Below are 15,379 nucleotides of genomic sequence, written 5' to 3' on the forward strand. Positions count from 1 at the left end.
TGATGACAAGGCCAATTCAATCAGGGTGGATGTGGTCCACTCCCAATAATTGATGAGGACGTATCAATACTAAGAGAAGGAAAATTGCTTTTGTAGTGAGCTAGCCACTCTCAGTCCAAGCTCAAATTAATGGTGTTAAGTTTGCAAATGAATTGTAGCTCTGCCGTTTTTTTGAAGCCCCTTCAATTATAATGTCGGGTTATTTTTGTTTCTGAGGCTGTGGATGGCGTTGCGTTCTGTATGGCTGCTCGTTGTTTTTGTGGTTACAGCTACCCCGCTCTGATACTTGCTGGTTAAATCTGTTTTCAAAAATATATAATGTCTTGTATTGATTTCAGTTGAGCGAGTGACTGCAACTATCTTTTCTGGATTTTCAGTGGGAAAGGAGACTCTCCAGAGGCCAGGGTACTGGCTAAGCAAGTAGCTACATCACTGCAGAATTTACAGTCTAAAACAAACAGGGCGGTAGCAAACACCAGGCCAGTTAAGGCAGCTGTTCATTTGGAAGGCAAGATTGAGCAAGCTCAAAGGTGGATTGACAATCCGACAGTTGATGACCGTGGAGTAGGTGAGCTGTTTGCTGAATCACTGTTTGGCGTCATAATAAATCGGAACAATAAAACTGCATCTCCTGAGATTTTTGTTTAGCACATTTGAGACGTTTGGTTTATGTAGGTGTGTAGTTTGTAGCATGTGGCTCATAGCAGCATTCTGTGCAGCTTCTGCTGGTGAATGGTGAAGTGTGGTGATGGATCCTCCACTGGAACTTAAGCAGAGGAAAATGAGCATCATATCAAAGATGGGAGAGCTTGCAATGTAGATAGGACCTTACTAAAGTGATGGTCAGATCAATTGGATTTGTGAATTTAACATGCATTCACTATTCTAACTAAAAATTGGTGTAAAATCACTGTGTTCACAAAAAACTTGATGGGTCAACAAGTGGTACCATACATGCCTTTGAAGTTACTTTCTAATATCCATACATGTAAGTAGGAACAAAAGATAATGCAATATTTTTACACTGCTTTGTATTGTGTGTAATTCAAGTACAATGCCTAAAATACACATTTGTATCGGCTGCAAATTAGGAAATTAACTCCCATGTAAATAGAAAGTAGATGTTTCATTCTGTAAGGTTTTTCTTAAAGATATGGTTTCACCTCATACAGTTTCTACACAATCTTATGGAACAGCAATATTATTTTGTTACCAGCAATCAGTGGAAAAAGTGATCAAATAGTCATGGTATGTCACTTGCAGGCATATAGTAATGATTCAGGAGTTGCTTTTTTGTTAATAATTGGAAGTGGTGGGAAAATTAATGAAACCTTTTTTTCGAAGACAAATGATTCAGCCCTGACCACCACATTTGTGGTGTTTTTCTTGTTTTCTGACCAGCTTTCTAGCTGGCAGGATGGCTTTTATCCAAAAAATAGTTTCAATAAAGGTTTCTTTGCAATCTTTGTTTTGGGAGTTCATTCATCATAGTAGTGAGGTGCAGGCAGCAGAGCTGTGAAGACCACCAGGAATCCCAACCTGGCCCAGGTGTAGTGCAGCTGTAGACCTTCAGTGCCCGCCCCATCTTTCAGTGCAGTCAGGATTACTTCTGTTGATGCGTGAACAACCTGATTTTTAGATCACAGGTAGGGATTGCAAGGCTGGCAGTTAGAGACCTTTTTATTTTTGAACTTTTGCAAATTTTCTCTAGAAGTCAACAACATGGAATTATACCATGCAATTTTAGCCATTTCCTGATGCAGGAACAGCACAACAAAGTGTGATGAGACTCCCCAGGCCTTCTGGAAGCTGTGAAAGAGTGTCCCAGAAGGTCTGGTTGGTGGGAGCTTCTCCAGTTGCAAACTGCCCCAGAATCCACTGCATCTTACATGAGCATTCAGCTCCTGGAGGCATGAAATGTAAATCAGATATGATAGTTCACTCTTTCCCCTTTAAAACAAACAAACAAAAGTTTAGGTGCAAAAAAAATATAATTGCATAGTTGTTTTGAGATTTTATATGCAAATTATGTAATTTCCATAGGAATTGGAACTCTCCTGCACTGGAAATAAGTTAAGGCTTTAGTCAATAGGTACAATAATATATAATGCCAAAAATGTGTGAAGGGCCAGAATAAGTAGTTGTGGGAGCCTTAACTTCTGAATTTGTTAAGCGTTTAAAAATTTGTCGTAATGTTGCATTAATGTGTGTTGGTTTTGACTTTTATTTTAAATCTATTGCATTTGTTATGGCCATTGGTAAGATTCCTCTACGAAGGATTCATTGAGAACACAGTGCTCGGTTAGATCTCTACAGTACTATTCAAAGAATTTGGCCTGGTAAATTTAGTCTTATGAAAATATTTCTGTGCTGTTCTCTGAACATGGAGTTGACCGTGTCTCAAATAATTTTGCATGTTTACACTTCTCCCAGCGTAAAACTTGGCACTATAGTATGGATTGATTTAAGTTCTGAACCATAAAACATATGTTGTTCTATAATGGTGTGGGTCATTTTGCTGGCATCTCCTCTGTTTGCTTTGTAAACAACTTTATTATAATCTGCTTCTACTGAGCAATAAATGGATTGAAATCTTTAATTCTCACTGCCAGATTAAAAATTGGGCAGGATAGGGTGAAATATCAAATGAATGTCTTCATCACCTGCTCTTTGCTTACTCCAAAACAACAACTTGAATAGATATTACTGGATTCTAACAAGACTCTACTTGGCTAAACGAAGAGATGTCACAAAATGTTGCTGTCCGTACTCTGCATTGCATCTTGTATATTCTGGGGCTGTGACAAAATTATTCTCAGCTCTCCGTAACCAAATCTGTAAACTTATCTCTTGAGCTGTAAACTTCTCTGTTGCACAGTCAGCCAAATTTCTGTCTGTTAGACTTAAGTGAAGACAGCCATACTCCATGTATCTTTAAGACTTAAATGTAATAACTCCTATTTAAAAGAACTCTGCTGTGGTATTAGAAAAACAATCTCTAAATAAATGAACACAAAAGATTGTCAAGACTAAATATGGAGATGATTTGCAAGAAAAAAATGGTTGTCATCCCTCTCACCCTGCCTCTGCCCCAACCCGTGGAAACTTTAGTCTCACATCACAGCTGATAAATCTCTCCTATCTATGATATCTGAAGAAAAGAGGATATGATGTACATCACTGCTCTGTTTTCTACTCCTTTGTCTCTTCCTCCTTGTTGCCTTTGCTTGATTTAGTTAGCACCTAAACTTTTTTTCCCTAAAATAATTTTGAGGGATGGAGGCCAATTTACAGTAATCGGAATTGGTGAGTATTGTTAAGGTGGTATCAAGTTCATGGTGATTAGGTCAGTGGGAACATAATTAACTAATATTCTGTTCTTGCCAGCCCACCCTAGCTAAGGATGGTGAGGCTCGGGCCAACCATCAGCATATTGCACAAAAGGAGAGTTTGAAGAGACTTTAACTTTCCATTGGGTTTGAAATGCTGTTGAATGCAAATCTCCTTCTTCAAATACAGCTGAATAACCAGAAGGTTAATTGTTGAACCAAAAAATAAAATTAGTCCTTAATTGCTACTCACTTGATAGTATAACTGAGTTACTCCCTCTACCTCTGGGGTCTGTGAATTATTGAAGTACTTCATTTTCTTGTAGGCCAAGCTGCAATCCGGGGACTGGTGGCTGAAGGTCGTCGTTTAGCCAATGTCATGATAGGACCTTATCGTCAAGACCTCCTTGCCAAATGTGATCGTGTAGAACAGCTGGCTGCCCAACTAGCTGATCTGGCAGCAAGAGGAGAAGGAGAGTCTCCTCAGGCTAGGGTGATTGCCACTCAGCTCCAGGATTCTTTGAAGGTAAAACTTCACTATAGGTAGACCAGTCACCATTTTATAGCAGTTTAAGTGCTGAGGAAGCCTCTGCTCATGCTGGTGGTGTGGGTACATAAATACTAAATTCAGTATTAAGTAGCATAGGAAAACTTACACTGAATACTTGACTGTGGAAGCAGCTTTCACTGGAAGTATAGAGAACCCCATGCTTCAAGTGAGACTTTAAGCACTTGATTTCATACTTTAGGGACCAAATCTTGGTGTGCTGTGGGATAGACAGAATAGACTCTTTAAATTAGTCTGTCTGTGATTCCTGATGAGTAGCAGGATGTGTTCTGTACATGGAAGGGGTTGCTCAGAAAACTGGCCAAGTATTTAAAGTTTTTCTTTTTCACTTACCAAAGATACCACATCAGCAGCTACTTATCTGAGGACTATCTAGGGTCTCATACTATACTATTCATTCCCTCAATGGTAATTTGGTCTATAATCGCTGCTAGCCAAAGGGTTAACATTACAGATGGCTTTAAGAAGCGGTATTTAAAAATACTTGGTAGAGGATATTTCTGTTTGTTGCCATTTTGTGTGGTCCCATGAACTTTTGTTTTTGCAAGAATGCTGTTTCTGGGATTTGACAGTTCTACAAAATCTTAAAATTTTCATGCCATGTTTTTCAGGATCTGAAAACAAGGATGCAAGAAGCTATGACCCAGGAGGTTTCTGATATTTTTAGTGACACTACAACCCCAATTAAACTATTGGCAGTAGCAGCCACTGCACCTCCTGATGCACCCAATAGGGATGAGGTAAGTGTGGTAGGAGCAACCAATATTTTCTTATATTCAGCTTCTTACACTTAACTACACAGTTTTTTACAAGACAAGATTTTGCCCTTATTCTTCTGATCCATAATTACTAATAAAGAATGGATGAGCAGTAGTCTGAACTACTGGGAGTTGAAGGTTGTCATGATTCACTGGAAAATTAGTCCCTAAACATTCAGTTAATCCTAGGATCTTACCAAGGATCTTCCTGTCCTGATGCTGTTGACATTCTTAAGCTACTTGTATGACAGATGGGTACTTAAACTAGTTAATCATTTTTATATCTTTATATGTAATAGATGCTGATCATGTTCATGCAAGGACTCAACCATCAATGTGTTAGACCTAATTCCACCCCCCCCCCCCATGACTAGAGCATATATTCAGAAAATAAGTGTATAAAACAAAGTGTGTGTGTGTGTGTGTGTGTGTGGAGAGAGAGAGACATCTTTCTATTTAGAACGTTTTAGTTTCTAGAATAAATATCCACTTTATTATAACCTTCCATGGAAAATTCTTTTCTGTTTTATTTCTCTTACTTTTTAAATTAAACATATTAAAGCCTTTTAGGAAAAATCTGTGCCACTTCTAATGAATTAGAAATAATTGTATCAAGAATGACAGTCATAACCTTTGGCATGTGCTGCATTCTTCCCATCAACGAAACCTAGTTTTTGGTAGGCAAATTAATTCCTAGGGAGCTATGGGTTCAAAGCTGCTCTGACAAAATGCCTTTATTATGCAGTGTGAGGAATTCCTGACTAGTTCTACTACAGAATAATGTAAGAAATACCATGCATCAGTGGAAGTGTGATAACACCCCTTGCCAACAAGCTGTACAGGATGGATTAGCAGTTTAAAATGTCTGTTAATTTGATTAGAAAAACTTGGCAATAACATAAGAATTACAAAGTAAAACATTGTTGTCCGAAGATACTACTTGGTAAAAGCACCTGACTAGCAAATAGGAAATCTTGGGTTCAGATCCCCCCAGTGTCTGAAGTAAATCTATTAGTTGGTCAGATATCATGGTGCATAGTATGGTATTACGCTCTGAATAGAAAAGAAAGCGTCTCTTTGAGAAGGTAAACTGCTATTAATGCACTTTCTCTCACAGGTGTTTGATGAAAGGGCAGCAAACTTTGAAAACCATGCTGCTAGACTTGGAGCAACAGCAGAAAAAGCAGCTGCTGTTGGAACTGCTAATAAAACGACTGTGGAAGGCATTCAAGCTGCTGTGAAATCAGCAAGAGAACTCACGCCGCAGGTCTCTTTACTCATCTCAGAAATATAATAAATTAGTTGGCATTGTTAATCTCCAAAGGAATTTTCTGTATGATCCCATTCACCAAAACAAGTTGTTGGTGATATTACCATTTACATTTGTGTTAAGATGTAACTAACGTGAAGAACTCTGTGTGTATTTGTGTTGTGACATCCACTTTAAAGTGGAACTATAAAAATGAGGATATTGTGTTTAGCCATTGCATACAACAAGGCTGAATAGATGATGGAGACGGTCTCATGCTCTCCAGCTTTTGGGCAGTAATTTCGATGAATTTTCCTGCTAACTAAAATGATTTTTAACAAAACATATGAGTAGAAAATGTATTTTTCTTTTAAAATGATTTTCTAACTTTATGTAAAAGCATAATTTTGTACAGTCCTATAGATCTACGTTTTGATATATACTGCTCATTTGCTTTAGCTCCTTTGAGCAAAATGTTATCATGAAAGTGGACTTTTTTGTGTGACACGTGAATTGCAATTCGAGATACCTGTGTCTAAGGGCAATTTTAAAACCTTTTCACGCAGTGGAATTCTTTGTGCAGCTGAAGGCTTTTCATAGTGGAACTAAAATTGACATATGAGTATTAAAAGTAAAACTGCACAACTAGTTGTATTAAAAATAGTGTATTTTCATGATAATGTATAGTGTCCCTGTGTAACAATATTTTTGTATTAAATATTTGACATTTGGCAGGTAATATCAGCTGCTCGTATTCTCTTGAGAAACCCGGGAAATCAAGCTGCTTATGAACATTTTGAGACCATGAAAAACCAATGGATTGATAATGTGGAAAAAATGACAGGTAAAGAATTCTTGTTGAAAGCTTTGTTACTTCTTGCTAATTTTTGGTATTTTTCTCTTGTTAAGGTGGATGAAATGTGCATAAAATAATGGCTGCACAACTTTTTGTGTCTGAAATAAATAGCAGGCCTACAGTTTGACCCAGGAAAACACCAGTATTGTTAGTACTATGCAACATAGGTTTCTTGTTTTTATATAGGTGCTAAATGAAACCCCCCATTATTCTCTAGTTCAGGGGTTCTCAAACTTTATTGCACTGCGACCCCCTTCTGATAACAAAAATTACTATAGGACCCCAGGAGGGGGGATTGAATCTTGAGCCCACCCATGCCTCGCCACCCCACGGAGAGCCACTGTCTCAGGCCGGGGGGCCCAAGCCCAAGGGCTTGGGCTTGGGCTTTGGCTCTAGGCCCCAGCAAGTCTAAGCCAGCCCTGGTAAATGGGGTCATGACACACTTTGGGGTCCCGATCCACAGCTTGAGAACCGCTGCTCTAGTTCAAACTTACATAGGCATTTCTAATGCACTTTCAACATGGTATTTCCACACTGGGATATCTTGTCAATCAAAACAAATTTCTTCTAAAAGTCACCCTTTCTAATGTGGTGCATGCTGTGGATGAGGGCAGGCATGAGTGGATTGTGGATTATATGCTGTTCATGCAATAACATTTCTAGATATGGCATTTCTTGTCCCTTCTTTCAAGGTGACCTATGACAATGGTTGGGAAAATTTTATTTTAAGTTGTTACAGATGATGAAGATAATGCTGTATCTTTGTGCTACTGTATGTAACTTTCTCTGGCACACTTTTCTCTAACAATCTAAACTCTGTATCTAAGGAACCAAACATTCAGGAAAGTAAATACTTCCAAATGTGAACAACCTCCAGAGCCCTAAATACCCATTTCCCTTTTCATACATGGAAGTGGAATGTTAACATGTTCAATTTTTATCCTAGGGTTGGTAGATGAAGCAATTGATACCAAGTCTCTGTTGGATGCATCGGAAGAAGCTATTAAGAAAGACCTAGATAAATGTAAAGTTGCAATGGCCAATATCCAACCTCAGATGCTCGTAGCTGGTGCCACCAGCATTGCTCGGCGAGCAAACCGGATCCTGTTGGTGGCAAAGAAGGAGGTTGAAAATTCAGAGGATCCCAAATTCCGGGAAGCTGTTAAGGCAGCCTCTGACGACCTAAGCAAAACTATATCACCAATGGTAATGGATGCTAAAGCTGTGGCAGGAAACATTTCTGACCCTGGTAAGCATTAAGCAAAGAGCTTCTCTCAAGCATTTTCCCCCTTTTTAATGTTTGAAGCTTTTGCAGATTTGAAACTACTAGTTTTTCTCCTTGTCCGTATATCATGACCTCAAAAACCCCAGTATCAGTATCGTGCAATCAAGATGCACATTATTTAATGCTTCTATTAAATTCAATGGGAAATCCTCCAGTGAGTTAAAGGGAACAGGATCAGCCCTTAGTTTACTACTTTTGTTACCACCTATGAAGAGACTTGTGTCTTGTGATCTTTGTCCCAGGTGAATATTTGAAATGTGCTGGCAAGAGGACCACCTGCATTTTTTCTGTAAAATGGCAAGATGTTGCATGTTTTTGTGCCTGAGTCTACTTTGGCTATTCATAGTGGATTCTTACTCCAGCCTTAGCACTGGTTTAAACCCACTGGCTGTTCTACAATTAACATTCCAAAAATTAAAACTCACTGTACAACATGCTGTCTGTTGTTTAAATACCATTATATTTTGCAACTAAATTTTGAAGGTACCAAAATTTTGAACCAGGTATTGTGCAAACTGCAAATACTCCTGAGAGGAGTACTCCCTCCCCCTCCCCCCCCCCCCACACACCCCCTCTCCCAAGCATGCAAGGTGACAAGGGCATATTAAATTAAGCATTGGATCTTCTGATCAGGTTTGCAGAAGGGCTTCCTGGATTCTGGATATAGGATTCTGGGAGCTGTGGCAAAAGTCAGAGAAGCCTTCCAGCCTCAAGAACCTGATTTCCCTCCTCCTCCTCCCCCTGACATTGAGCAGCTTCATGTAAGTGCAATTCAGTTTCTCAGTAATAGTATATTTGAGTTGCACTGATAAAGTACTGATTGCACCCAGTGACAATAAAACTTTTTTTTTTTTTTTCCAGAGACACTTCAGTTCAGGTAGAGTCGTATTGGGATGTACTGGACTTCACTTTTCACTTTAAATAGTGTTGGTGGTCCTTTTTTAGAAGCTAGCGTAATTACTTAATTTAAGATTGAAGCACTTCATCAAAGAGCCTGATATAAAGCCCACTGAAGTCAATGGAAGACTTTCATTGACTTCAGTGGACTTTGGATGAGGTGCAAACATCACAGAACCCTTCTTGAAGCAGAAAGAGGGAGAGAGGCACCTTTGAGACAGCTAGACCCCAGTCCATTGTTTGCTTTATAGATCCATGTTTCTTAAGTGACAGGACTTTCAAACAGGAAATACAGAAGTTAACTTCATCTTCTAAAGAGAATGTCTTTCAGCGCAATGGTTGTAATTTTAGTCTTAGCAAATAAAATGTTTAGAAATATCATCACCTCACTCTTACATGCTTTGTCTCATGTAGTGAGGAGTGGGGAAGTCTCAAATTCTACCCACTAGTTCATGTTCGTTATGATCTCCCATACTTTTGCCTGTGATATGGTTTAGTTTAAGCCTCATCTAGTGTAAAACAGCACTCAGAGAGGTAAGCCATATTCTAACTGCAAGACAAGGGAATAGCACAGGCTTTTCATGCCACTCTTCCCCTGCCCCTCTAAAATGAATCCTTTTGGATCCATTTATATCTCTGGTTACATGGATCATGCAATGTGGTTTTGGGAGAAAAGGGACCCCTGTGAATTTATATGGAGGTGGCCTACTCTTTCTATTAAGCAGAGGCCATAAGTCCAGGGCAATGATTTGAGTTTAAGGTAGAGGACAGGTATTGATTTTGACCAAATGGAAAACATTTGTTTTATTCTTTAAATAAAAAATGGTAGTTGTATTTGGCCGGTCAGCACCAGAAACTTAGCGGGCCAGCCTTCAGTGTGAAAAGGCGTAAACTACTGTGAACGTACTTTTCTTGTGATGGAGAGTCCTTTAAATGTGAGACAGCATGAGCTCCTCATTGTCCTGCAGATGTCTAATAACCTGGTACCATGTTTTGTGCCAGTATATTTTCAAGTGTACAGAATATATTCATTTCTTGCTTAGCTGACTGATGAACTTGTGCCTCCAAAACCACCCCTTCCAGAGGGTGAAGTTCCACCACCCAGACCACCTCCTCCCGAAGAGAAGGATGAAGAGTTCCCAGAGCAGAAAGCGGGAGAAGTGATTAATCAGCCCATGATGATGGCTGCTAGGCAGCTACACGATGAAGCCCGAAAATGGTCTAGCAAGGTAAGTGAAGTGTATAAAAGGGCTTATTTCTATTGACTCTTAACAACTAATGTAAGAAAGGTTTTTATCTCTGGAAATTAGAAATAATAGTCAAAGATCTAGGACTGAAAGAAATCAGAATCATTCTCAAGGACTAATCATGAGCTTGACTGTCCAAAGTCAGCTGTTGCCATTCCTTTCATTTCCTGGGATAAAACGAAGCATTGTAGGTGGGATTCTGTGTATGCCATGATTAAACAGCTGGATATTTGTCACAGCATTATGCTGAAGATTACAGGCTTTCATTTTTCCAACCTTTTATACTTCTCAGACTAGGAGTCAATTCAATGATGTGTGTAAATCCCTAAAAAATGGCTCTGCGAGACATGATATGATATGTTCCATATGCCCCCATGGGGTGTTAATTTTGAAAACTAATGATGTATATTTCAGTGGTAATATCATTAAATGCTAGTGAACTGGTTAACATGCCAAATTAATATGCTAATCCCACAAACCCAGACTGCCTTCCACAGCTTCTCAGATGCTGGAACCACCTCCTATTTTCCCCTTCTCCAGCTGCAAAACTTCCTGCTTTCTCCTGATCTCCTTTTATAATAGAATTTATACATTTGTACTGCTAAGCACTGATCTACACCTAAAACTTAGGTCAACCGAACTACATTGCTCAGGGCTGTGAAAAATTTTGCCCCGTGTGATGTAATTAGGTCAACCTAACTCCTGCTGTAAATACAGCTAGTTCGATGGAAGAATTCTTCCATTGACCTACCAACTTCCTCTCGAGAGGATAGATTTACTACAGCAACTAGAATAAACACACTAAAGCAACAGAAGGGAAGTGTCTACATTACAATGGTGTTGCTGCAGCTGCACTTCAGTAGACATACCCTAAATTCTGGAGCGTGCTGAAAATGTAAATGTTGGGGGCAGAATAAAATAAATGGAATTTAATATTACATGAAACAAAGGGTACAAATATAATTAGGTATTTTTAAATTAAATATGAAAATGCAGTTGGAAGATGCCACTGAATCTCCTCACTGCTATAATGTGGCTGCAGAATGCAAGAGTATTGCCACAGAATTAGGCCAGGCTTGTTGTGAAGTAGACCGGCCCTTGATTATAACATCCCTGAATTGGTGAAGCCACTCAGTTTGAATGTTTATAGCCATCCACTGGATAGCTATTCTTGAATCATTGCTGCTGGAGAAATTAGAAGCTTTTTACTTCCAAAACATAAAATAGCAGAACAGCTTCTCTCGCGGTCATTCTTATGTGGAGAGCTACTATAATGCACCTTACATTCTGTGTAAACATGGATTTGCCTTCCATGCTCACTTTGTGTTTGTGGTGATCAGAGCTTGTTAGTATGTCACAGAACCATTTTTTGCCCTTTTAAGGTAGGAAACTGACAACCATGTTAAAACAACTATAAGTAGTTCTGGTGGACATCATAGAAACCAACCAGTCAGGCTAGATTGGGTGACTGTAGGTAGCTCATCCATTTAACTCTTCTCCTCCTGAGCCATCTGTTTCTAAAAGATGTATCATCTTTGTTTAAAATAACCACTACCCCTTTGAGCTGTGTTCTAGGCAGGTACTATTTTGTTAAGACACCTTATTATTAAAAGCCATTGTATGGCTTTGGGGTCAAAGATCATTCAGTTTAAAGGGTTAAAATTTAGCACTGAATTGGGAGATTAATGCTCGGCACATTAAAATTCCATACATAGGAAAAGTGAAACTTGCAGCACTTGTGAGCTGGGTTGTGTTAATTCTGGGGAGAGCCTTTCTACAATGGCTGTATAAATGTACTGCGTAGAAATTATTTTTAAAGTTTGTAAGGTGCAGTTATGGTCAAAGTGACAGTATAAAAATGGGACCACCTCATTCCTTTTTATTCAGTCACGCTTACACACACTGAGTCTATTCTGGCTTGCACATCAATGTAAGTTTTTAGCTATGTTACAATTATAGAGACAAATTCTGCCCTCATTTGCAGCTGTAAAAAGCCTGTTCTAGGCAGCAGGTGTGGGCTTCCACAGGTGTAACTTGTAGGCCAGAATTTGGTCTGCAGCATTGCCATTGTTTGGGATGATATGTGAACCAGAAAACAGATTCTAATGAGTTAGGAGCACTGAGTCAGAAAAGGCCTCTTTACTTGTAAAATGAGGAAAATTGATCTGGATAATTGATGTAATAAACAAGAAACCCCACAAATCCATTTTGGAGCCACTTTTCCGACTAAAACTGTGTTTTACATGAGAAGTTCAGTATATTTTCTGCTTGCTTTATTGTTACCTGTGTGTGTTTAACACGATAAAGGAGTAATCCTTTTGGGATATAATCATCTTAAAAGGTAATTTTGAGGAACAATAGGTTATAATTTGTACTTTTCAGAAAGTGCTTAGTGGTTTGGATATTAAAGCTGACAGTCCAATTAAATACAATAAGTACTGAAATATTTGTTTACCATATGTAGTTTATATGTTAAGTAATATGCCTACTAAAATATTTACCTACGAGAGCAAAACACCAATACAGCTTAAAAAAATAACAATGTACAACTTCTCCTGTTTTTAGCATGAGCCTAAACTTTGGGGTCTCTAGATTACAAAACAATATTTTCAGAACCTTTCAAGAAAAGTGATTCAAACCAACAAAACCAGGAAATTGAAGTCTAACTTTTCATCCTTCGTTCATGCTTTTAAAGTCACACCAGCTGCAAAGCAAGCTGGTTCCATGGGTACAACTTCAGGAAATTGCAATGTCCCATGGTGTGTGTCCCCTGCTCCCGCTCTTCCCTGCGGATCATGGATACCATCCTGGATTTGCTCTGGGTTTAGTTTTAAAATGCTTTCTTTTGAGCAGTAATGATCCTCAGAGAAGCTACATCTCTACCCCGATATAACACTGTCCTTGGGAGCCAAAAAATTTTACCATGTTATATCGAACTTGCTTTGATCCGCCGGAGTGCGCAGCCTCGCCCCCCTCCTCCCCTCCTCTCCCCCGAGCACTGCTTTACTGTGTTTTATCTGAATTTGTGTTATATTGGGTCGCGTTATATCGGGGTAGAGGTGTATTTAAAAGATGAGTCTTTAACTTTCCACTGCAGCCACAGGAGGTGGCCTTCTCTTTTGGAGAAAATCTAGCATGGCAGGCACTGAGCATGGTATGTGGGACTTGACAGATCATGAGACACAAGATCCAGCTCATCCCAAGCCTGCCGGACTTCAGGCTGAGGCAGGCTCTCTGTTCACAAAGCCAATCTTTGACTTTTGTGTTTTCCTGGGGTTTTATTGTCACAAACAGACGCGTCTATATCTTTTTTGTATGGGGGGGGAGGGCAGGAAGAGGGAATGCTTAATATTTTTTTAACAGGCTTCTTAATACTCTGTTTTTATAAGACTCAAAAGTTACCAATTTAATCTTTTTACAAATGTCGTTTTTCACTGGGCAAACCCTGGAGTTCTCTCACCTCTGTAATGTCTTATGGAGGGTCCATAAGCCCACGTGGGTCAGTTTCCCCAAATGCAGAGTTTCTGCCTCTGCATTATCCATATCAGGATAGCTTTGGCATTCGGGTTTGAGAGTTAAATTAGGCTTCAGTATAAAGAATTATAAAGCCCATCAATCAAAAGGGGCTTATATTGTGTAATGTCTGAAAGATGCTCTGCATGACTAAGATTTTTTTTTTAAGATGAGTCACTTATTGAGTTTAAATTATAGCTTTTCCCTTTCAATGTTTTTCTCATGTAGATTTTGTCCATAAAAGGCCTTGCCTTAAAAACAAGGCACATTAGAAAATACATACCTTCTTGATAAGGATTGTTTGGCTTGTTTCACTCTCTTCATCTGGTATGAAGAATGTGGTTAGTAATTTTGTATAATGCAATGGTCCTGGAAGTGTTGGCTATGGTAACATGCCATGCAAAATATGCTGTGACATTGTTTTCTTAGGTATCTCTTCCCCACACTCTGCACTGTAGGCATTAAATCGTCATTTTTTCCACACATAAAAAGGTAATAACTGCAACATTATGGCAAAACAATATAGTTCTCTTCATAATCCCTTTGTACTCTAAACATTCTTATTCACAGTGCTCTGTTTTACTAACTCCATTTTCAGTCTGATAACAAACACTGATAACTTTATTTACCAAGAATGATCTCCTTTCCCTTTAATCTTTTTTGTTCTCTGTGTACTCTTGATAGCCCTTCATTTCCAATCCTGCTACTCCTCTGTTGTTAATTCTTTTCTTTACTTCTCTAAGGGCTTGGCTACAGTTGTGAGTTACAGCGCAATAAAGAAGCCCTGGGTGCCCTAGCTCACTCCCTGTCCACACTGGCAAGGCACGTAGAGCGCGCTGTCTCCGCGGCTACAGCGCTGCTGGTACTCCACCTCGGCGAGAGGAATAACTTTTGCTGTGCCTTGGCTGCAATGCACGGGTGTCAGTGTGAACAAGGTGTTGGGTTACTGCGCTCTGTTTGGCCTCCAGAAATGTCCCATAATCCCCTTAAGTCAAGTGGCCACTCTTGTCATTGTTTTGAACTCCTGTAGGAATGCGGAAATGCCTTTTCAAAGCTCTGTTTCTGACAGCTGGCATGGAAGCCATTACTGTGGAATGGGGGGGTGTGTGTGTGTGTGTGTGTGTGTGTGTGTGTGTGTGTGTGTGAGAGAGACGGGGGAGGGGGGATCTGCTGCTGTCTGGACTAACAAGACAGCATGCTAACATTAGGGTTACCATACGTCCGGATTTTCCCGGACATGTCCGGCTTTTGGGGGTTCAAATCCCCGTCCGGGGGGAAATCCCCAAAAGCCGGGCATGTCCGGGAAAATCGGGAGGGAGGGATGGAGGGCTCGGGCGGGGCCTCTTTGGCCGGGCCGGTGCGGGGCCGGGGGCATGGTGCCGGGCCAGGCGCGGGGCCGGGCGGGGAGCCGGGGGCGCGGTGCCGGGCCGGGAGCCGGGCGGTGCGCCGGGCCGCGGGCCGGGGTAGCGGGGGGGTGCGCGGGGCCGCGAGCCGGGGTAGCGGGGGGGGTGCGCCGGGCCGCGGGGCCGGGCGGGGAGCCGGTCCGGAGTAGCGGGGGGGGTGCGCGGGGCCGCGAGCCGGTCCGGGGTAGCGGGGGGGGGGGGTGCGCCGGGCCGCGGGGCCGGGCGGGGAGCCGGTCCGGGGTAGCGGGGGGTGCGCCTGGCCGCGGGGCCGGGC

The 15,379-nt window shown here is 40.7% G+C and overlaps 1 protein-coding gene across 4 annotated transcripts in view; it reads left to right on the plus strand.

The window, feature by feature from the left end:
• VCL (vinculin) overlaps positions 1–15,379 on the plus strand; it is a 106,394-nt gene that overhangs the window by 81,908 nt on the left and 9,107 nt on the right. For all 4 annotated transcript variants that reach the window (XM_054033460.1, XM_054033461.1, XM_054033462.1 and 1 more), the window contains exons 11-18: positions 378–568; positions 3,656–3,855; positions 4,509–4,637; positions 5,773–5,922; positions 6,640–6,748; positions 7,707–8,009; positions 8,679–8,806; positions 9,986–10,171. In XM_054033460.1, the coding sequence (XP_053889435.1) occupies positions 378–568; positions 3,656–3,855; positions 4,509–4,637; positions 5,773–5,922; positions 6,640–6,748; positions 7,707–8,009; positions 8,679–8,806; positions 9,986–10,171 (1,396 nt within the window). The remainder of the gene's footprint in view (positions 1–377; positions 569–3,655; positions 3,856–4,508; positions 4,638–5,772; positions 5,923–6,639; positions 6,749–7,706; positions 8,010–8,678; positions 8,807–9,985; positions 10,172–15,379) is intronic.

The sequence above is a fragment of the Malaclemys terrapin genome, chromosome 7, assembly GCF_027887155.1.
Source record: "Malaclemys terrapin pileata isolate rMalTer1 chromosome 7, rMalTer1.hap1, whole genome shotgun sequence".
NCBI classification, from domain to species: Eukaryota; Metazoa; Chordata; order Testudines; family Emydidae; genus Malaclemys; species Malaclemys terrapin.